Below are 24,619 nucleotides of genomic sequence, written 5' to 3' on the forward strand. Positions count from 1 at the left end.
TCTCTGCCTTAATTCTCCTGGAATTCCACGTTTTTCTCCCTTCATGGCATTTGTGACAAATCTTTAATAAAATATCAATTTCCTAATTTACAATAGGAAAAACCCAGACAAGGTATAATCCAGCACACTTACATAAGTTAGTACTAAACAGGGTCATGATTTGAGTCCAGTAGTTCAATATTGTTTTTACTGTTAGTGTGTTGTAGAACTCATTCCGGTGAAAGGGCTGTTTGTCCTTCTCCTGTGCAATTCTATTTCCTGTATTTGCATGCTGACTCTTGTCTGGTTCTTCACATAACCATAAGTATGTTTGTGCAGGTGTGTAGATACACCCACTGTGTCACATTCCTCTCTTCCTTCTCAGCCCACATTAGTGTAACTTCTGACTGTAACATAGACATGATATTGTTCTTGCTATCCTTACTAAATCAAATTGCACTCTTTTAGGTGGGTTTCCAAGGAGTAGAGCATTAAGCCAAGATTTGGCTTTGTGTGATTTATGGAGGGAGAAAAAGTTCTTTAGAAAAAACAAATAAACGAGCCGGGCGCGGTGGCTCAAGCCTGTAATCCCAGCACTTTGGGAGGCCGAGACGGGAGGATCATGAGGTTAGGAGATCGAGACCATCCTGGCTAACATGGTGAAACCCCGTCTCTACTAAAAAAATACAAAAAACTAGCCGGGCGAGGTGGCGGGCGTCTGTAGTCCCAGCTACTCGGGAGGCTGAGGCAGGAGAATGGCGTAAACCCGGGAGGCAGAGCTTGCAGTGAGCTGAGATCCGGCCACTGCACTCCAGTCTGGGCGACAGAGCAAGACTCCGTCTCAAAAAAACAAAACAAACAAAAAAAACCAAAGGAACAAACAAACAAAACCTTTAATGGAGGGAGGGAGGCAGAAAAAGGAGAGGCAAGCTCTAAGCAAGAAAGTTGATCATAGTGACAGTTTAGCCTTGGTCTGTACCTTTAGGGCCTTGGAGCAAAAATCCTGTCATAGGATTGTTTCCAACTTAAGGCAAGAAGGCTGGCCTTTTCTCACCTATATAAATCAGTCATTCTCTAGGGCCTCCTAGCACAGCCTATTTCTGTGGATAAAGGTTAATTCTTAGGGACGGCTGCAAGCTTTCAGAAGTTAACATTCATAGCAGCTGGTGATAGTTGCTCTGGTAAGGTAGCAAAGGATCTGCTTTGAGCTACCAACAGCATCTACTGGAAACCCTTTACAAGTATAATCTTTTTTGAATGCTCTGCAGTGTTTGACACTGAGATGCTTACCTTTCATAGCCTCTAACTCTCATCCAGCACATTTCCACTAGGTTTTCTTTTACCTTTTAAGCCACACTTTGTCAATGTTGCTAAATCCCTAGTCTTCCTTTCATTCTTTAATATGTATAAAACTTCAATTTTTTGTTCAATTCTCATCTTATTACACCCACAGTTTATAAATGATATTATCCAATCCCAGAGCTACAGCTACCACGTTTTAATGTGTCTGAGCCCACACTCCCCACATGCATCTAGATCGTAATTCTCACTTCATGTTTTTTTCACTTAATTTAATTTGATTTAATTAATAAATTTATGTATTTATTTTTGAGACAGAGTTTCACTCTTGTTGCCCAGGCTGCAGTGCAATGGTGTGATCTTGGCTCATTGCAACCTCGGTCTCCCAGGTTCAAGCGATTTTCCTGGGTCAGCCTCCTGGGTAGCCATGATTACAGGAGCATGCCACCATGCTGGGATAATTTTTGTATTTTTTTAGTAGAGATGGTTTTCACCATGTTGGCCAGGCTGGTCTCAAACTCCTGACCTCAGATGATCTACCCACCTTGGCTTCCCAAAGTGCCAGGATTACAGGCATGAGCCACTGCACCAGGCCCTACTTCATGTTTTAGATCTTCTCTCAGATATCCCACAGAAACTTAAAAGCCAACATAGCAGGAATTGAACTTGAAACGTTTCTTGTGAAACTGTCCCTCAAGCTCATTGACTAGCACCTCCATTATTCTTATCACTCCAAGCAAAAGGGTTTATCTTTGTGTCTCTAGTGCCTAATTTGATTTGGACATGGACTAGATGCTTAACAAATATTTGCTGAGTGAATGAATAACATTCAGTCAGCTTTTGAAAATTCCCATCACTTATCACTCTTTTCCCTGAGTCAAGAAAAAATATATATCAGACAGTAACATATATATTAAGTAAAAATTAAAACAAATATATAACAAGGTGGCTTAGTTTTAAAAAGTCATTGATAACTCATAATTAAATCATTTTGTTACAAGCTAATAAAATTGAGTTTAAAGTGTGTGATGATGAGGAAATGTTAGTGGATACCAAATTAGCATTGTATTTAGTTTCCGGAATGGTTCTTGCAGGATTTTATAGTTACTACTAAATTTTGATAAGCTTGTGATTGTTAGGTGTTGTAGTTATATAAAATATCCAATAGATGGTACTGTAAAATGCCTCACATGTAAAATGAGGAGTTACAACAGGTAGAGAATATAAAGGGAACATCTTCAGAATTCTGAGGAGAATTGAGATGTTTTTCTCTGGATATTAAATTGTGTTTAAAAATCTGATTTTTAAATATAATTTAAGCAATATAGTTTTCCATGTAAAATATAATAAATATTCATTCTTCTTTGTGTTCAGAAAATGAAAATTGATGTTTTTTATAAAACAGAGCTTCAAAAATATTCACATTCTCTTGTTTAGAAATTGTGGCTTTTTGGTTGTCATTACTCTTAGTTAATGTGCCATTTTAGTGAATGTTACTCCAGTAGAATATTTTCAGCAAGCAGCTATAACTACATGTATTTATTACTGAAATTCTAAACAAAATTTAAGTTAACAGTAAAGCAAACCTTTTTGAGACGATCTTCATTTGCTTAGCAGGGTGGAACCATTATTTGTCTCACTTGTGGTCTCCGCCAAGACCAGTTTAGTGTCTGAATAGACTAGTATACCAGAATGTGATTACAGCACGCATACATATATTTATGAATATATGTGTGTATATATATGTATATAAAACATATTTTTGAATGTTGCAATCACAAGTATATACATGTGTACACACATATGTGTATATATACACACATATACAAATATGTAATCTTATAGAGTTAAACATTCTTGTAAAAAAGAGTAATAATTTAAAACTGGTTGGAATTTGCTCCTAAAAGCATGTAAAAAGTATAAATTTGTAGATAGCGTGGTTTATCTTAATATCCATAATTTCCATTATGAAGTGGTGCATGTCTACTTATAAAAGTGAATGCCAAATTTTTATTACCAGAACTATGTTTTATAAAACCTATTTCTGGATCTAAAAATTTCTGAGGAATATATAATAACACTGAAAGCTTGAAAATATGTATATATCTTACTTTATTACATGTAGCTCTGAAATTTTTATGTTAACAGTTCATGACGTTGTTTCTGACTAATGCTGAGTATTCCTTTGCGCAAGGGTTACTTATTTATTTAACAAAGTTTAATTAAATATAACTATATGCCTGGAGAAATAAAGATGAATAGTTCTTAGGTAGAATGTTACTGTTTGAATAAGCAGCTTCTTGTAGGCTGTGTATCATGTGTCCCTCAGCTTCTTTGAGCATTTACTATTTTTAAATATGTTTTATATAATCAGAATGTGTGGTATGATGTATTATTTATTCTTTTAAAAAGAAGGTATTCTGAGCTGTATTTGAATGTGCTGCTTAAAGAAAATATGCTACTGTAATAACTTGAGCTAGCTTAAGGAATTCAGGTTATTTTATAAAAAGACAAAAATAATTATAGTTTTCACAAATCTGGACTTTTCCAATTGTTGTCTCCTAAGCCATATTGGGTCAAATATTTTCAGATTTGTAACATAAGGTTGTGGGTTAAACCAATAATTGCTTAGATAGTTTGAGTTAAAATGATTTTTGCCCACCAGATAGATTCTATCTGATGATAACATCTTTATGGAATAATGGGGCTCTTAGTTTCCTACCCAGTTCTTAAAGATTTTATAGTTATCATATCTTGTACTCCTTTAAAAAATGATGACATGCACTGATTTATGTACTCAGATTTCCTAGTACACTGGATGTATATAACATTACATAGCAAAGTTTCTATTTTGGCTAAATGGATTTAAATATAAACTGTGCATGCAGATCTCAAGTGATAGTCTCTTAATAGATGTCAGATACTCTTTATTGCTACCCTCTTTTATTTCAGTAACATTTTAATTAATTCACACTGATTGAATAAATGTACATTGAGACTTGTTTCCTAATGAGGGCGCATTTAGAGGAAAGGTTCTGCATCATTCTGATATCCTGTGGGTAATTATATTCTAATTATATGGTCGGGGAAAAAGAGTCTATAACTCAGAACTGATATTGTTCGTTGGACCCAATTAATTACATGCACATAATGAAAGTTCATGATAAGGTTGACTGGCAGTCAGTGTAAAATTTTAACTCAATTGAATCTTAGCCTAACGTGAGTACAGAATTGGACTTTAACCTGGTTAGAAAATACTTTGGCATGAGATCAATGGATATTTAAAGGAGCAAAAGACAAGAGCAAATTCCATTATAACCTCTTTGTTTTTTAATTCAAGATCTTTTCCAAGGAGGGTAAAAAGGAGATCTAGGCTTTAATTCTAAATATTATTATCAATGTACTTTCATTACCTATAGTGCTATTTTTGCTTTTTGGAAAGCAGCAATACACTAACTATACAATGATAAATTTCTAGAACTGGCTCATGTTTTTACAAGGAGATAAAATAGGTATAATAGGAAATATAGATTAATTTTATGAACATAAAATGTATCTGTATCAGTCTATTATATTGAGTTTTTTGAAGGGGGTGATTTTTTTCAAGTTACCAACATCCCTCAGACCCCTGTCCCAAACATAAACAAACATAATCACATATACATACACACACTCATAAATAGGTATCTATTAATGAATTATATGTAAATTAAGAGTTCTGAAGAATAATCTGAAAAAATAAATAGTCTATAGGATGTGCATGTTTCATTTTGAAATGTGTTTTGAAGGTGGTTGCTCTAAATATCAACTCCCATCTCTCTGCTCCTCAATTTCATTGTTTTCTTTGCTCAGTCTTTGGAAAGAACAGTTTCCATAATTGAGGAAAACAACAGAGAGAGAATTTTGTTCTTTCTTTCTTCTAAGAGCTTCCTCTGTCTCCATTTTTCTCCATTGCTTTCTCTCTTTGATTTGTCTCTACCCTCCTCCATCATTTCTACTGCATAAAAACAAATAGATGTTTTTATTTTTAAAAATTCTGTTGATTCTCATCCACTTATTAGCAACAACAAAAAAATGTTCAGATGAAGAAAGGGTAACCCATCGTGTCTTGCTGAGTTCTTAAGCAAGCAGTGAAAACCAAGGGAATCATTTTGGTTCTAATGTTAATAAAACCGTTAACCATTTATGGAGAACTTAAATGTGTCAGACATCATCCTTTTCATCCTACAGGTAGGTATAGTTATGATGCCCAGTGAACATTTGAGGAATGTGAAGTTTAGGGAGATTAAGAAAATTACCTAAAACCACTCAATTTGCAAGTGGCAGAAGCAATAGTTGCTTTACTCAATACCCCATGATCTAAAGCTGTTTTTATGTTCATGCTGCAGTCCCCAACAATTAACAATGCTTGAAATAAATTTAAGGAACCTAGACCAGCCTTTCAGAAAAAGAATGGAAAGAAAAACAACAGATTAGAGAAACTAGAGAAAAATAGACATGAAGAGTAAAAAGAGTAGAATATACCAGAAAGTGGGGTAAAAAGAATGAGCAGTCATTGTAAAATTATTTTACAAGTGTGTAAATATTCAAATATTCTTATGGTCACGACTTAAAGAACACCTCTTTAATGATATTTACTTCTAATGAGTTTATGAGGTCTAGCTAAGTAGAGGGTGTTACTCATTTCTAATGACATCTTTTGCTAGCTAATCGAGTAGGCAAGCCAAAAATGCTAAAATTTGTTTTAGTTGTTCTTGCTGATTGCTTTTGTATTTAGAAATCCATGTTTGAGATGATTTGGATATCTCTATAAAGATAAATTCTTTACATTTTTATTGAAAACGTTTGATATCTTTTAAGTTTTTAAATGTCCATTGCACTAGGTACCCATTGCACTAGTTTTACCTTTCCTGAAATTTCAGTTGCATGTCCTTGCCAGACACACACCTAAACACATATTGAGGGAGAAAGGATGGATGGTGCCTCATGCTCCCTTCTTGTCAATAGCCTCCAGGCAAAACTCTACAAATACAAATAGACACAAACACTCATATTTACTAAGTAAGTATGGAATATTTTGTAAGCAATTACAGTTGAAGGGTAGTGAAATAAACACAGTTAAAATATATTTTACCATTAAATTTCTGTTAATGCAAACTTTATTTATTTTTTATTATACTTTAAGTTTTAGGGTACATGTGCATAACATGCAGGTTTGTTACATATGTATACATGTGCCATGTTGGTGTGCTGCACCCATTAACTCGTCATTTACGTTAGGTATATCTCCTAATGCTATCCTTTCCCCCTCCCCCATCCCCACAGTAGGCCCCAGTGTGTGATGTTCCACTTCCTGTGTCCAAGTGATCTCATTGTTCAATTCCCACCTATGAGTGAGAACATGCAGTGTTTGGTTTTCTGTTCTTGTGATAGTTTACTGAGAACGGTGGTTTCCAGCTGCATCAATGTCCCTACAAAGTACGTGAACTCATCCTTTTTTATGGCTGCATAGTATTCTGTGGTGTATATGTGCCACATTTTCTTAATCCAGTCTGTTGCTGATGGACATTTGGGTTGATTCCAAGTCTTTGCTATTGTGAATAGTGCCACAATAAACATACGTGTGCATGTGTCTTTATAGCAGCATGATTTATAATTTGAGTCAGGTCAGTCAAGGGACCCTAGATAAGATTACAATATGTGTAGCTTTTAAAATGTTTTATTTTTATAGTTGCATCTTAATTAGACATATCGGAGTTTTTGTGAAAAAGAGAAATGATTTATGATTCTTTTCATTGTCTTGCTTGCATTATGACTGAAATAATCTTTTACTAAAAATTTTGATAAAGAGAACAATAGTATTAAAATCATTTTTATCTCATGTCCTTTTTAAAACTTACATTGTATTCATATGCATGAGTGTACACAATTAAGGACCTCAAGAATTATAGAGTTTAAACAAATTATATGAAACTGAAATATAAAAATAAAATTCATGGAAGCTAAATATGTATGTAATGTTTATATCCTAAAGATAATACATTTTATTATCTTGTGTGAGAGAACAACTTTACCTGTTCAGCTAAGACAAAGTGTCATTTTATGAAGATAATTTTTCTTTACCTTACCCTAGTCTTTGCCTCTGTCTCTTCTTTTTTGATGTCAGAGATATCCAATTGTATATGAAGGAAAAAAGCTATTTAATATAATTTTATTTGGAACACTTCACTGCACTTGAAGTTATTGTGTTAAATTAATTCATACTATTATTCAAACCAGTTTTTCAGGCAAAACAAGTTTGTGTGTGTATCACTTTGTAGATATAGTGATTTCTAAATATTTTTCATTCTTCATCAATATTTTAAAATAATTTTATTCCCAAACCACTTAAAAAATGAAGGCATGGCTAAAAATAGTAATTTTTAAAAAGTCTCTTCTTGCAGCTACTGTTATTTGAATAAATAGAGCCTGGGTTAGGGAAGCAATATTCTGTCACTAACTTTATTTTCCTGGGTTAGGCATCTAAGCTCTTTGATTTTCAGCTTCCCAACCTGAAAGATAAAGTATCTTCGTTTAGTGAGAGTATTAAATGAGGCAAGATAACAAACATGAAAAATATATAAATATTTTTTATTTATATAATATATATGTATATGTATATAAATGTAAAATATATATGTATAAATGTAAATGTTCTTATGTAGGTATAAGGTATCATTTTAAAATTTTTCCTTTAGCCTGAAATAACTAATGACCCTTTTAATGTGAGTACTGTGCTCTCATTATATCTTAACTAAGTCAAACCTCCAATAATCTCCACCAAAGATTTTTCTTTGTCCTATGACAATTTGGATTAAATTGTCAATTTAAAATGATTACACATTAGAAAATATGAAGACAAGAGATATCCTAATACTTAAGAATAATAGAATTTTAAAAAATTCTTTGATATTAAATTGAACTTAATAAGTGCCCTGAAGGCAAATGCATCTTTTAAACTAATTATCTGTACTGTGTATTCTATTTAATATTAAAAAGATACTGATTAAATAAAATCAATCACATTCCTCTGTAGTCACACTTCACATTGGATTAAATAAAAATATACAGTTTCTGTATTAATTCTGATTAAAAATATATTACATTTAGAATCATGCACTCATGATAATTTTCAGAAAAACTAAAACATTTACTCTGTTCATCTTTGATCTTTAAAAATTAAGTACAGGAGAGTAAAAAAGGAAGTAATATGATAGCTAAATTTATTTTCTAATGGGTTTCTACTTTTCTTTTAGATCTAAGTACCATGGTTTGCTAATTGTAACAGAAATAAACTACCGATGGGTGTGTACATTTAATATATAACTCTTTGTCTATGCATTTTGATTGTAAATGAGCTTAGATATATGTTGGTTTTGTCACTCTTATTCTTGGAGTAAATTTCTAGTGTTGCTCTCAGAAGGCTGAGTGTTGCATAAGAAAATTCATAGGGCTAGTGGCTTTCTTTCTTACATATTTAAAACTTCTAGCTCCAGCTGGGTCATCAGTGTTGACTGATCCTTCTACTCATCCTTAGCAAACTGCTTTTTTATTTTCAGAAAAGAAGTGACAAACCTCTGTTTCATTACCTTTTTCATTGTACCACCTCTCTGCCAACCTCACTTGCTCTCTCATATTCCTGCTGCTCTGAGAAAGAGGAAGACTTCAGGTATGTCATCCATAAATTACCGATTAATAGCAAAGTGGTAGCTAGGTTTCAAATTCATACCACAATGTCTTTTCTTTTTCTTTTCTGGATAACTTCAAATGGGATGTATATTATCCAGCATGGCATAGTGTTTGCCTTTGCAACGTCAGACCTGTCTTACCTATTTGTATTATCTTCTTGGCCCCTGTGGGTTTCTGGATTTGAAACCCAAAAGGAACACATTTGGAAAAGTGCAATGCCTGTCAATAAGATCTTCTGCTCTAACTGAAATATTGCTTTTTCAAAAAGCCCTTGTTTTTCATTTATCTTTAACAGTTCCCTTTCTCTCTCTGTTCCTCTTTCCCAGCAGCCTAGAAACTTACCTCTATTTATTCATTTCAAGTGAGAACTCTGTTTCCATGAAAATAGTGCTCCTTATTTCTCTTCCACCCACTCCCACGACTTCTCTCCCAACCTTCTAGCAACTTCATAGTTTTCACTGAGATAATGTACATATTTTTATTTCATTGTAGAAACATCTTTTACACACTTTTAAGCATTAAAGGATATAATGAAGAGGTAGAAAGAACTTTTTTCTCTCAAATTTTATTACAAAATATTCACTAACAATACAAAAATCCGAAGTATTTCCCACATATATTCAATAATTGCTATTATGTTGCCATAAATTATTTATATATACTACTCTATATATACATATATGTGTATGTGTATATGTATAAAGCTGAAGCTTTTGAAAGTAAGCTGCACATAGTGTAACACCACATCTGTAAATATTTCAGCAAGCACCTTCTAAGACGATAAGGACAGTTTTCTACCTAATAACATTATTACGTTCTCACCTAAGAAAATTAACAATGATTCCATAATATCAGTCATTATCTTGTCCATATTCAAATGTCTACAGTTATCCCAAAAATGCCTTCTGTTGCTTTTATTTGTTTACTTTTTGGGCGTGGTAAAAGTGGAAGTGGACCAGGATCTATTTGAAGCTCCTGCATTGCATTTGGTTGCTGTTGTGAAGCATTTAGACAGCTGTAATCTTTTCACTTGGCTTTCCAGGCTGCTGTCTGCAAATGTATGCTTAGTAAGCATACACTCTTCTAAGGTAAAAGGCATCTCTGATTCATACTCTGGAGGCTGCTTGAAGTCTCTTATTTTGGTTGCTTGTGACTCTCTGAGAGTTTCCTGGGTCCATGGCACAGAATAGGATAAGGATCCATAGGATTACATTCCTGATCTGAATGAGAAGAACAAACTTGTATATATTATGATAAAGATGGAAGGACTATATCCATGTCTTGCAATGTTCATTCAGACCTTAAGCTTCAACCTGAAGCTAAGAAAGAATGATAATAAGGTTGGCAAATATATTTGAATTGACTCAGAGAGAAGCTAGCACAAATATTCATTGTCCCTGGTGTTATATAGACTAATTTGGACTCAGAAGTCAAGAATGTTACTGAAATCAGGAAGTTTTCAGTAAAGGTTCTACCAAACCTACTGTCAATTCATCTTCAAAACAACAGTAATTATTAGATTCTCTTGTAGAATGGGATAGTTGACCAGAGCTCATACTCTTCCACTTCATGGCTTCTTTTGGCTAGAAATCTGCAGCTACAGTACTTTCTACTTACATTACGGAAATATCTTCCAAATAGAGCTGGATTCCTGAACACCTTAATGTTTTGTGGGGCTGTGCTAGACCTCTTCTTCTTCTGTGTCACTTCTGAGTGCACTGAATTCTTTTAGTCCATCTCTATTCTGTGCAGCTGTGAGGGTGTCAGGTTTTACCTATCTCAGGTTCAGCTATTTTTTTTTTTTTTTTTTTGGTTCTTGCTGCCTTTCTAAAATTTTCCTGGGTAAGGGAGTATAATAATATCTGGAGTCTCAGATTTTTCATACCCATCTTGGTAATCCAGCATTGCCCAGACCCTCCCTCAGTTAGCTCGTATCTAGGGAGGAAAAGGGAATATTCTGACTACCTCCTTCTTTTCAGGGACACACAAATATCTAAGAACTCCTGGCTTCCCATCCAACTTTTCTTCTCCTGCTCCAATATGGGGAATCTTTATCTAGTATTGTGTGTGTGATTTGTCAACTATTTATCCAAATTTGTATTTTATGTTCTCCTTTCCATAGAATGCAGGCTTCTGAGGTGATCCTTTATCGTTTCTTGAAAACAAAAAATACCTTTCTAATGTGAACTACAAAGTGGATAGTGGTGGTAGATAATGGAAAATACAGTCATGAAGACTAATGTCAGTATATTTCATCCCATCTTAACAAAATTACTCTCCAGTAAAAATCTTGTCACTTATTTAATTATTATTTAATTATACTTTTTATTCTTTTACTGATATTAATGGAATATGTTTTCTTATTTCCAGAGTATCGTGAAACAAAATGAACATCATAAACTATGTCTATGTTCAAAAGACACAGTATTTTTAGGAAAGAATGAGAGTTGGACTTCAAAATGAAAAGTGGGATGGGTAAAGGGGCAAGTTAAAAAAAATAGTGGAAATTGTTTATTAAAGATAATGGAACTTGGAGCTAAAGCTGGCCAAAGATGTTGATTAGCATGCTTTGGGTAGATGAAGTTGTGTTTTGGATAAATAATTTTACAACCTAACCCACTCTGTGTTAGATAATTTCTTATTCAATGAAAAGATATTTAATTATTTAATTCAAGGAAGCAGTAAAATTATACCAAGGAAATGTATTTTTAATTTACTCATTTATTTCACAGGCGTATAATGATATGAGAAACTTCATTGATACTTTGTTTTGAGTTTGACTCTTTTTCAGCTTTCATATGAACTTCTCTTTTTCAGCAGACTCTGCCCACTTCAGGAGTTTCTGTTCCTGAGGTGCGTAAGCAAAAACAGGTTTTCAAACTTACAATTATAGGTCATTATACATCTTGTATAGCTATAAAGAACATTTTGTGCTGGCTCAGTGACATTCGAATACCAGCATTTTATGTTTTATTTTTTTCATATTCTGCTAATTGGAAGTGGTGGTTTTCATATTTTCGGTGATGGGATAGACTTGAAGAATTTTCAATCTATATTTGTGATAAGCATTAAGAAAACAAGAAGTTATGTGACCCAGACTTCACAGAGAAAAATAAAGGTTACTTTACAAAAAGTTTTTACTAGCATAGAAAAATAATACCATTCCCATTTTTTCACATTAAAATGTACATACATTGCAAGAAATCCAAAACAATTTATGCTTTGAGCCGTCAAAATGTAAGTTTCAATGGCAGTATGTTGAGAGACTCTTGCTTACTTTGAAGTGCCCATCACTTTCAAATGAATACAACTACATTAATCACCTAGTCCATGCCATTGTATACAAAGACATCAGAATAAAATATAGTCACAGAATAAATGGCTTTTAATTTGAAAATAAATGTAAGCATTGCCACAACAATTATTTTCAGTAACATTTTTGCTTTATCTTTGCATTGATGATACAAAGCCTCCACATTGTTCTGTGACAATATCCTATTCAATTGTTATTATCTCTATAGGAAATGCCCAAATGGTCTTGTTTTCCTTAAAATTATAATTTAAATCTGCTTATTTTAGAAAGTATTACTTACATGAATGCTACATAAGATGATGAATTTATTTAGAGGGTAACATGCTTGCACAAAACGGTAATAACTGCTCTTTTCTCTTCACCAAAAATGGCTTTTTAATCAGTGTAGACCCCTTCGTTAAATTAAAAAAAAAAAATTCTCATTTTTAACCAGAGACATACTCAAAAATACTTGGAGATAACACTTAAATATAATGTTTCTAATCTAAGAAAATCTTAAGATGATTTTATATTCTTTGAGTTGATGACATTATTATCACGATTATTATTATAAAATAGAGATGCTAAATTACACACTTAAGTGACAAAAGTATTAGGACAGTTTATTATTTCATTGGGTTAAGTGTGAGAGAATTAAATTTTGCATCTCCGGTTCTTGAGTTTGTTTCTGCCCCTGTTATCAGCCCCATCAAGTGAATGTAGTCATTGCATTTGAGATGTAAAGTTTTCTCTTTAGATCTGTTAATCTCCAAAACATCCCTGTGTATTCAATTCTGTAATTTGTGTCATATAGATTGAGTAAATAGATCCAATTTTTTGTTTTTATATATTTTTTCAATTTTTAGGATAAAAGTCTTTATTTTGTTATGAAGTTTTCAAAAGTCTTCCTATACTTATTTTTTTTCTGGCACTATATATTGGTTTACATTAACTTAAACTTTCCAGTATCCCTCAAAGTCACTATATAAGATTTTTCAACTTTGTTGTTCCAAAATTTTCCTTAAGCCCATGCATGGATATATGCATGGCTGAGTGTGTGAATACACATATATACACACAGAGAGACAAGAAACCTTATGTTCTACCATCAGGAACATTTGCTCCTTGGTTAACGGAAAATGTGGTTAAAGTATATGTGGGAGAACATATAGAAAGATATATAGATACATTAAACGTTTAACTTAAAATATGTAAATTTATATTCATTGGCTATATTTTTGAAGATTAAAGGCTTTTCTATGAGTACAGATCTTCTAATTGGAAATGGTATCTTGCCTCTCTTGCATATATCACAAGCTTATTACTTATAATAGTTTCAATTCTTTTAAAGTATAACAAAAACTCAAGAACATCTGTGAAGTAATTTGAGTGTAAAAACACTTACTATTTTTATTATTAATACCCAAAGCTTGCACAGTTGTTCTCTCTAAACTTAATTTGACCACTCCTCAAACACGCCACACAGGCGCACACACACGCACACACATATACACACACAACTTGTGTTACTTTGTCTTTCTAAAGCTTGCAGATTATTTTTTATAAAGACAACTCTTTCATTTTGTATTCAAAACTCGATGATGTGAGTAATAATTAAATTAGACAATTACAATTACAAGGTAAGTTTTACTTAGAGCTGGCATAAACAGATTGAGGGCTAATAAGTCACTATGTTGAGCATTTAGCTTAGGTGGTACAAAGAGACAATGAGTGTGAGCATAAGAGAGCTGCCTCCTGGTACTTACTTTCAGTTTGCTGTGGAGGACAGTCAGTATGGTTTACAAAGGGATTGGAGAGTGAGGAACGTTGAGGTTGGTTACAAAGTCTGCTTTTTTTTTTTTTTTTTGAGACAGAGTGTCACTCTGTCACCCAGGCTGGAGTACAGTGGCATGATCTAGGCCCACTGCAGCCTCTGCCTCCTGGGTTCAAGTGATTCTCTTGCCTCAGCCACTGGAGTAGCTGGGGTCACAGGCGCATGCTACTAGATCCAGCTAATTTTTTGTATTTTTAGTAGAGACGAGGTTTCACCATGTTGGCCAGGCTGGTCTTGAACTCCTGACCTTGTGATCTGCCCACCTCAGCCTCCCAAAGAGCTGAGATCACAGGCGTGAGCCACCACGCCCAGTCCAAAGTCTTCTTTTGTATATAAAGTATATACATACATATACATGTATGTATACTATATATACACACACACACAAACATACAAACATTATTTTATGATGGTGCTGCAATATACTATCACATAGCCAAAATTAAATTATTTTGGCATACACCCTCTTATTCCTTAATTTCATTCCCTTCAATAAGAATTTCCTTAACAGAAATCTTGTAAGTGGTTTATACCCAGGATAATATCCTAGGAGAAAATATGAACTTCATGTATAATGTATGAAAACTGGGACTTATGGATCAAGTCACCAAGTGTACCTTCAAGTTGAGGAAGCAACTAACATCCCCAGGTACTTTAAGACCAGTTGTCATTTTGTCTGCTTTGTTCCCCCCTTCTCTCCCAAAGACACCACAGCAATTATTCTCAGCTGTGGTGACTTAGTGGGCAAATAAAGTACAGAATGTTAAATGAAAACACTTCTTTACAACACTTACCTTCTACTACTATGACCAAGCAGTTTACCTGTGATTTACTTAATAATAAAATATGTAAAAATCTTTATCTGTACTTTAAAATCATTGCCATTTACTGAGTGCCTGTTTTATGTCAGTACTTTTATCTAAATTTTCTTACTTTTTTCTAACATAAACTTTCCAATTTATAGTTTAAATAAATGGTAGCATAGCAATGGTAAATAGCTTGCCCCAGGTTACACAGAAATAAAAGACAAACCTGCATTTTGGCGTCTAAGCTCATACTTTTGCCTTTACAAAAAGTCGTTTTTGCTTTTTTTAAAAGTACTTATTTAACTAAGTTTAAAAGAAATAAAAATCTTTAGACCTTATATTGTTTATTATATTTATGTTTAAAACTTTATAATCAAAAATCATCAAGACTGTTTTTTTTCTAGTCAGCAAATAGTTTTGCTGCAATTTTTGAAGAATACTAATAGATTTAGAGCCTTCATCATTTTTGGAATGAATTTGTTTCCTGCAGCCACTAAAATGTTCAAATCCCACATTAAGTCCATATTGGTTAAAGGTGCAGCTTTACAGTTTGTTAGTAAGTTGGTGTCTCAGACAGAACCTTTGTAAGTCCCACTGAATGTGGTGACATTTCTGCGTCAGAGAGATCTTAACTGCTGTGAATCTTTGTGATACCTTGGGTTAAAACTCTAGGGTTTCAGGAAAATTCCTGTGGCCTAGCTCCAGTGGCAGAAAGGACTAAGTCTCCATTCAGGCAAGTTGTGCAGTAGTAGCAGCTAAAGTAAGTTCTACGATTCAAGTGATGGCTGCTGTTGGCAGGAAAGCACTCGCCTTTGTAGCTTTGTACCAGTGGAGGTGCTTTGCTGCTGCCAGTTTCTCATGCTGAGATTGGACAAAAAGAAGAAAACCCTGTTCTTGAGGTAATCATCACTTGCTGCTTGCAGTTTGCCAGCGATCGATAACAGCAGGCTTAAGTATTGCGGTAAACAACCCTTTTGTGAAAGCAGTTTTCACCAATGTACAAATACTCTACCTCTGAGAATCAGCATGATGTAGACAAAGATTTTTTTTTAGAGCACGTATTTAAAGTGAGGTCTTTTTATTTTATTTATTTCATCTTTCTATTTTCTGTGAATGGTCTTTTTGGCTTTTCTTCTCTGTTTATTATGATGATTATTCTTTTGGAATTCTAATACAATATAATCCCCAGTTAAGATCTGTTGTGCTGCTTGTGGAGTCTACGGATCACAAAACACTGAATTCTATATTTAAAATGTCTACATAGCAAACACAAATGGTTGATATTTGAAAATGCTCAAATATCAATAACTGTATTTTATATTTTGTAGTTATATGTTCTATATTCTTTCATGACTTTTTTTTTTTGTTAGAGTAGCTCTTTTCAGCGTTTGAATAATTTCTATTGATTAAAGAAACACTTTTCCAACTCTTTGTATATCTAGGATGATTTATCTGGCAGAAGTAAATTTGCCTTAATTACAACAATGTAATTTATTTTGTGGTTTAGAGCCCCAAAACATAAAGAAAGAAACTGAAGGTTAAATGGCAAACACTGTCCCTTATTATCAGAGAGCAATTTTATCCTGAATGATTGTGCAAACTAAGATTGGTGAGCTCTTTCTGAAAGTTTTCAATAAGTTCAACATTGGTAATTAACTCTCATAAATATCATAATAGAGGTCTGCCAGTCAGGGTCAATTGACCTCCCAAAAAAGCTAGTGAAACCTGGTGGAGAGGAAATTTCTCAAGGATGCAATTGCCTCCCCCTTCCTGTGCCTCATATAAAAAGGAGAGACAATTTTCTCAATGGAAATAGAAGAAAAATTAAATAGTGATGAGGCTCTCCTGTTTTTAAGATTTTAGCCTGGATTAATTCCACAAATTCCACACATTTGCATTTTTCCCCAAAGAATTCACTTGGTTTTCTTGATGCGTGTGTCTGTGTGTTTGTGTTTAAATGAATGCTCACCATTTCAGTATTAGCTAGATACTATAATAAAATACACAGACAGATGGATACACTGAGAATTTTAAAAATTAACTTGTTTTATGCTTCTGTCTCATATTCTGGATTTCATAAATGAAATCTCATGAGTTGAAAACTCTAGGGTTTTAAAATTTGTTTTTATTTATATATTTATTTTTTGAGACAGAGTCTCACTCTGTCACTCAGGATGGAGTTCAGTGGCACAAACTTGGCTCACTGCAACCTCCACCCCCAACTCAAGTGATCCTCCCACTTCAGCCTCCAGAGTAACGGGCCACAGGTGTCCACCACCATGCCTGACTATGATTTTGTATTTTTAGTAGAGACAGGGTCTCACCATGTTGCCCAGGCTGGTCTTGAACTCCTGAGCTCAAGCGATCTACCCGCTTCAGCCTCCCAAAGTGCTGGGATTATAGGCGTGAACCACCACACCTGCCTGTTTGTATTATTTCTGATTGCTTACGCTAAAGCAATTGTTTAGTCTCCTGCCCAGCTTACTTAGGGGGCTGACAACTTGGAGGGACATGATGCCATTTAATCAACTGCTATCTCTGCCAGTTGGAGGTTCTTAGAACACAAGAATTGCCCTAGATATATGTGTGGCTAAGAGTAAAGTAATATTAAGAGATAGTTTTGTAGCTCTTTAAAAACATATACTTGCATGTCTTAAATTTCCATTAAAACATGAATATATAATCTGGTGCAAATTTCCAGTTCCATTGTAACTAATCAAATTGAATTTTATTTAATTCTTCAAATGTACGCATTTTATAAATTGAAGGCCAAACAACAATTGTTAGATAATTTGGAAGAATAACTGTATTAAGGTATATCTTTCACATGGCAGATTTTTACAAAATATTGATTCCATGTTTTATATATGTGCATGCAAGAATGCTGGAGTAAATTATTTCCACACTCACCAATAGCATTAAGTTTTTGAACAGCTAACACAAGCTATGTGTTTTCAAATATAAGCATTGAACTTTTCAATTTTAAATATGTTCCTAATGTAACCACTGATTTTTTTTTCATACATACACACATTTGGAAATGCAAAAACAATGTTGATGAGCACCCTAATAGGCAACCACAACTATTTTACATCACTCATAGTAACTTTTATATTGAATACATACTTTAATGTAGGGACAATATTACAGACTATACATGTTCTATTAAACCTTACACAACTCTGAAAAAAAGGTATCACTATCTCTATTTTGCCAAAGTGTAAACCCTCTAGGTTACATAATACTTAAGTAGTAGAGATGAGATTCAACTCAGGCATTCTGATTCCAAACCTCATCTAATAATTCACTCCTCTTATACATTATGCCATTAACTGTCTATGAATGCAATTATAATTTGCGAACTTAAAAAGAAGGAACTTTCTTTTAAAAATCAATATTTTTGCCAGAAATTATGCTTATATGAAAGCATATCATTTTCCAAACAACTTGAATTTCAGGGATCCTATTATGGCATCCATTTGCAGCCACACACAAAATATATTCAGTGTTTTTGCACCATGGAATTGCAAGGTAAATGGACTATATGGATTAGCATTTATTTTAGTCAGAGACAATTTCTGATCCATCTAGCCCTAATATATTTAAAAACAGCTTTACTTTCAAAGCTACTTAAAAATGTCTTTCTAGGAATAAATTCAATGCTTGATAGCAGAGAAGGATGATTATATTTTAAATATGTATTGTTCTTGGGCGATGATCAGTCTAAATACCCTTACTTGATCACTATACATCATATACACGTAAAACATTTCTCAGTTACCCCATACATTTGCACAAATAAAACCCGATCTTTCTAAACTACAGAAATTGAAATGATACTCTAACAAGCAAATATAGGAACTAGGAAATATATATAGCTGAGTAAGTGATAGGAAATGTGTGGCACTAAAGCACTTAAGCACTCATGGCACACATTGCCAATCAATTAGAACAATTTTTCACATCAAGCCTAGGTCCCCAAGAATCCTTCTCAACAGTATGCTTCAAGAACTTAGAAAACTTTTTTTTAAAGTTTTCATTTATTTCTTCATTCATTTATCCTGACTTTCGTTAGTCACTGATTTAGAATCTGATATAGACCAGTGAAACAAAGGAAGTTCTTTTACTTATGGAACTTTAATTAAGATGAAAGAATGCAGGCAATTAAACAAATCAAATACATAACACTTTAGGTTGTAATAACTGATGTTTTAAAAGGGGGCCGAAAGGACTAGAGAAACTTCTCTCTGACATTTGACCACATGGTGAAGTGAGGACCAAGGTCAAGAAATGTGCAGTGGCAAGTTTTCCACCAGACTGAAGAATGTTTGCAAAATCTCTCAATTTAAAGCATGATTGTTATGATCAAGGAACAATGAGGAGGCCAGTGCAGCTGGAGTGTAGTAAAAAAATGGATGAGTTTGACTTCTGTATAGAGAACTGAGTGTAGGAAGACAGAAATGGAAGTAGAATGATTCATTAGGTGATAGATAATCCAAGCAAAAAAAAGATAACGGCTGTTTAAACCATATAATGAGGCAGGTGGTGAGTAGTCATCCAGTTTGAGATTTATTTTCAAGAAACAGAGTAGGCAGGAAATTTTTAAACTAATCTTAGAGATTTTACAATTACGTGTTTTAGGCCCTCATGTGGACATATAGAAACAGTGTCTGCATATAGAAATTAAGGCTCGGGTAGAAATCAGAACAAGAATTATACATTTAGAAATATTCATAAAAATGAAATTGAAAGCTGTGGGGATGAATGAAGTTACCTAGGGAGTAAGAGTAGATAGAGAAGATGAGAGGTCCAAGGAAGAGGCCAAGTCTTACAGGTTGCAAAGCTGGAGAAGCAATGGACAAAAGAGACTGTGAGGGCGAAGTTTTGAAGAAAGAGCCCTCAGAGAAAGAAGTGTCCTGGAAGCCACGTGAGGCAAGTTTTCAAAGAGTAAGAAGAGATCAGTTCTGTCAGATATGGCTGAAAGATTTGAGAAGATGAAGACTGACCTTTAGATGTGAAACTGAGATGAACATTGGTGATTTTAATAAGTGATAGTTTGTTGGAGTAATGGTTATACAAGTTGATTGGGTTGTGTTAAGAGAGAGTGAAAAGAGAGGAAAAGGAACAGGGAGCAGGCAATTCCTAAAAGAAATTTTTTTACTATGAGGAACAAAGTAATTAGATGGGATGGAATGTCAGTTTTAAGATATATGCTATTTTTGATATAAATAGTAGCTTAAAAGTCCATCATGCAATTAAAAATAATTTTCAATATTGCACATATTTATAAGCTTTTCTTAGTAGTCAACACCACATTCTTTAAATTATAATCCTATACCCGTTATCTGTATCATTGCATATGAAAATTACTTTAGTAATCCTTAATAACTTTTGATAAAGAGTCACAATTGGGCACATAGGGATAATACAATTTGGTATTCTTTCTCATTATTTCTTTAAATGGTGGTTCGATCATGAAACTATCATATATATTGAGCCAGTTGAAAACAACAGCTTTCACATTATTCACTAGGAACTTCAAATTAGAAAGTTGAGCCTGGGTTTGTACCCATGAAACTCTTCTATTAGTAAAACGACTTAACATTTTTTTAATGTTATTTTCATAATTTTTATTTTTATCAAAGATTTTCTTTTTTACAGGAAAGACAATCAACAGTGAAAAAGGAAAAGAGTGGTTCCCAGCAGCCAAACAAAGTGATCGACAAGAATAAAATGCAAAGAGCCAACTCTGTTACTGTAGATGGACAAGGCCTGCAGGTATGATTTTTTAAATCAAAATTTTACTAGGTTTCACATTTGATACTTCTAGGCTCTCAGAGGGGCATATGTTCAGCTATCAACACATTTGTTTAATCTGCATATTAGCTTAGTAGACTCTTTCAGAAAGATCTTTATTAATTTATCAAGATGTCAGTCTTATGGTTGATTGACAGAGTAACATTCTGGTTAAATTAATCATTTATGAGTTTATCTCCGTTTAAACTCAAATTGGCAAGTGATCTTTTGAAAGATTTGCAAATTATTGCTAAATATACACATTTATTAAATGCATATGTGTTATTTATTTACAGGTATACTTTATATCTCTCTATATATTTATATTTAGTGTGGGTATGATTTAAAGAGCCACTTTGATAGCAAAAACGTCTTTAGGAAAGAAGAAAACAAACTCTGAATACATATTTTCTAAATAAATAATTTTTAATAATAAAGAACTTATTATAATATATTTCCAGCTTTCAAAATTTTAAGTCAAAATTTAAACCCCAAATATATTTCTAGGTTAAATAAACACAGGTAGTCATTTTTTAATACTATTATATAAAAACCTATAAGTTATCTTTATGGTCTCTAGCATCAAGAATGACATTTTAAGACATTGCATGGGGTGAATGTATAACATTTACTTACCTCTGTTTTTTACCTGTATTTCTTACTTCAACAGGAAAATGGTCAATACATTTCACTTAATTTATGACATTGTGGATTTAAGTATGTTTTTCTACTTATGTTTTTGCATTCCAATTGCCTATACTTCAAGTTTCACATTCTCTGGGAATATTTACCAACAATTTAACATACAGACATTATGTCACACACTTGCTCTCATTATATTTGATTTTCTATCATTTTTTAATTTCTTACTTTATTTCTGATACTATAGATTATGTCTTTTGTATTTTTCAATATGCAAACACAGTTCAGGGCACATAGTAGATGCCTAAATCCTTGCTTCTTTATCGTCTTGAATATGTCATTAAAATTTAATAATAATTTATTAAATATTGATAACTAAGTTACTGTTTGTTTTTTATCTAAAAATCCATTGTGAATAGAAAAGTTTTCATAAATTATTTAACTCAAATATAAAAGGAGGGAATTCTGAATAATAAAATTATATATTAGAGAACAGAAAATTTAATTATAAAAAAGTAAATCAAGATGTACATTTTGGAACTCATATCCATATTTTAGAAATTTCATAGAAGCTGGCAAATATAAAATCTATCCACAATTTTATTAGCCAAAAATTTATTAATTAAATGATCCTATAAAATTTTTATTGAAAAAAATCAACATTTTAATTCAATATGTGGATGGCTAATATTGATAAGTTTAAATTTTCAGCTACTCTGGTTTCCTGGGATGAAATTAATGAAAGGGAAGCCTAATCCTGAAATCTAATTGTATTTCACATGACTAGGCACCTACTTCTCATCACAGATGGGAAACATATATCATTTTTTAAATAGGATAGCTTAAGCATTATGATGGTATTTTATATATATTAGCTTGTTTAATTCTCTTAATAAACATAGGAGATCAATACCATTATTATTATTATTATTTTCAAAATCATGTTGATGCTCAGAAGTAAGAAAAATTCCACAAGGACACAGTCAGTGGTAAAACCAAAGTTTGAATGAAGACCATCTGACTAGCGTGTATGTGTTTCATTCCCAACATACCCTGTTTCTTTGCTTAAAAATTTTTAACATGTATGTAACTGCTAAACTTCTGACCATCTTGTTCTTCTATGTACTTTTATATTGCTGCAGGCTTTGAGATAAAATTTATGTATGCAAAAGAATTTTAACTCCTCTAATCTCAGTTTTCCAAGATTTTCATAATCATATCTCAATTTTCATAATCATATCTCAATCATATCTCATAAAATACACTTAATATTTTCCCAGACATCAAAACCAAAATTAAATAGTACATACAGTGTTTTCAAGGTTTTAAACCTGCATAGTAATTTGTTTCATTTTATTTGCTATTTTAAAATGATCTGAAATATTTGACCTTATTACAACTAAATTAGTCACATTAAAAATCTTAGATGATTAACATTCTTCGTGGATGTGTTTCATCTCTCTAGCCAGATAATAACTTTTTATAACTTGCTTTGGCATACAAAAGTATCAGCTAAAATTGTGAGTGGGACAAGTATAGAAGTCAGCCCTAAAAAACATCAGTAAGAAAATACCATATGTGTAGTAATAATTTTTTGAATTAAAAAAAGTTGGTATAGAATCATGTGCAAAAGTCTGTTGTACCTCAGCAGAAAGGACCAAAATAGAATACACATATATAGCCACATAGTTTTGGAGAAAAAAAATAAAAGAATAGAGTTCTGGATAGCTATTATATGCAAAATGAAAAAAATAGTAATTTTGTGTTGTATTTATCAATTTTAAATACCAAAAGGCTTGTTCATTATCAAGAAAGGTAAAAAGATCTACCATAAAATTAATTTTTTCCATGAGCTTTAAAAAATATGTATCATTAAAAAGCATTGAGTTGCAGCCCGGTTTGCATATAACTCAGTGACAGAAGAGATCTACACTGCTTAAAGAAGACTATTAATCATAGTTAAGCACATTCATCTTATTTCTTTCCAGCTAACCAGCATAATGATCAGGATTATTATTTCTAATTAGAGGAAGTAATAGATCATGTATAACCTTAGGATGAGTCTCATTAATTAACCCAAGTCCTAGGGGACTTCAAATAGAGGTGGTTAGGCACTCTGTCTTTGTCATCACTCACACCATAGGTTTACACTTAATACATATGATCAAATGTAATTGAAACTACGACTTCTTAACATGCAAGAGATATAAAATTACAGATGGCTCTCCCACATGTGAACAACTAAGGAGAAAAACAGAACAATTGTTTAAACTGTATTTATGTTGAAGTTACCTTGATCCTAAATATTCTTTGAGAAACATTTCAAAATAAAAGGGTTATTAAGAGCTAACGAATCTAGTTTGTAACACTATTAGCACAAGAAAGAAAGGAGGACCCTTATGCTTAAATATCAAAAACTGAACCAGTGTCTTTCCTCACAAAACTGCCTCTTTCTTTTATCTTCCTTATTTGTAATATTTTATTATTTTAATCACCAAGATGATAAACCATACACTCATGCACTAAATGTAACTGTATAGTACATATGTATGTTAAATTAATTATCTCTATATAATTAATTCACTTCCTTTGATGTGTGTGTGTGTACGTGTGTATGTCCTTTGCTCGTTTTAGAATTCTCAACCCTGTTGACTCTTTCATAATTAGCCCTTCATTGACATTCTAATTCTCTATCTAAATCCAGAATTATTACTCTACAGTTTTGAACATTATAGCAAACTTTAAACTGAGTATCTCCATATATATACAATAGTAGATAATAAATGATGTAAAAATAGAGCTGAGTAAGATAAGAAGTATCAGAGCTGAGAGTCAGAATTCTCTATAATTTTAAGTACAGTGGCTAGATTAGGCCTCATTAATAAAGTGATATTTGGGTCAAGACTTAAAAGAGTTGAAGCAGTTGATCATTTGAATATATGGGTAATGGACAGCCCTAAGGTAAGTATATGCCTGGAGAGTTCTAGGGTCGGTAAGAACTGTAGTTGGAGTAGGGTGGGCAAGATGGAAAGTGGTAGCAAGTAATTCAGAGAAGTAATAGGGATGGGAATTTTTAAAGGCTTGAAGGCTTCACTAAAGACTGACTTTTGATCTAAGTGTGATGAGAAGATATTGGTGGGAGGGATGAGCCAAGGAGTTACATGATTTAATGATGTTTTAAAAGGCTTACTCTTATAAAGATTAGATTGCTGGGGAGCCAAGAGTCCAGTAGATTACTGTTGA

General features: G+C 32.9%; 1 protein-coding gene across 10 annotated transcripts in view; it reads left to right on the forward strand.

The window, feature by feature from the left end:
* DGKB (diacylglycerol kinase beta) overlaps positions 1–24,619 on the forward strand; it is an 833,256-nt gene that overhangs the window by 341,279 nt on the left and 467,358 nt on the right. For 6 of the 10 annotated variants that reach the window (XM_073009083.1, XM_073009084.1, XM_007981994.3 and 3 more), the window contains 2 exons: positions 11,824–11,859; positions 20,600–20,716. In XM_073009083.1, the coding sequence (XP_072865184.1) occupies positions 11,824–11,859; positions 20,600–20,716 (153 nt within the window). The remainder of the gene's footprint in view (positions 1–11,823; positions 11,860–20,599; positions 20,717–24,619) is intronic. The other 4 variants (XM_073009085.1, XM_073009086.1, XM_073009087.1 and 1 more) reach the window with 2 other exon arrangements.

The sequence above is a fragment of the Chlorocebus sabaeus genome, chromosome 21, assembly GCF_047675955.1.
Source record: "Chlorocebus sabaeus isolate Y175 chromosome 21, mChlSab1.0.hap1, whole genome shotgun sequence".
Taxonomy (NCBI): domain Eukaryota; kingdom Metazoa; phylum Chordata; class Mammalia; order Primates; family Cercopithecidae; genus Chlorocebus; species Chlorocebus sabaeus.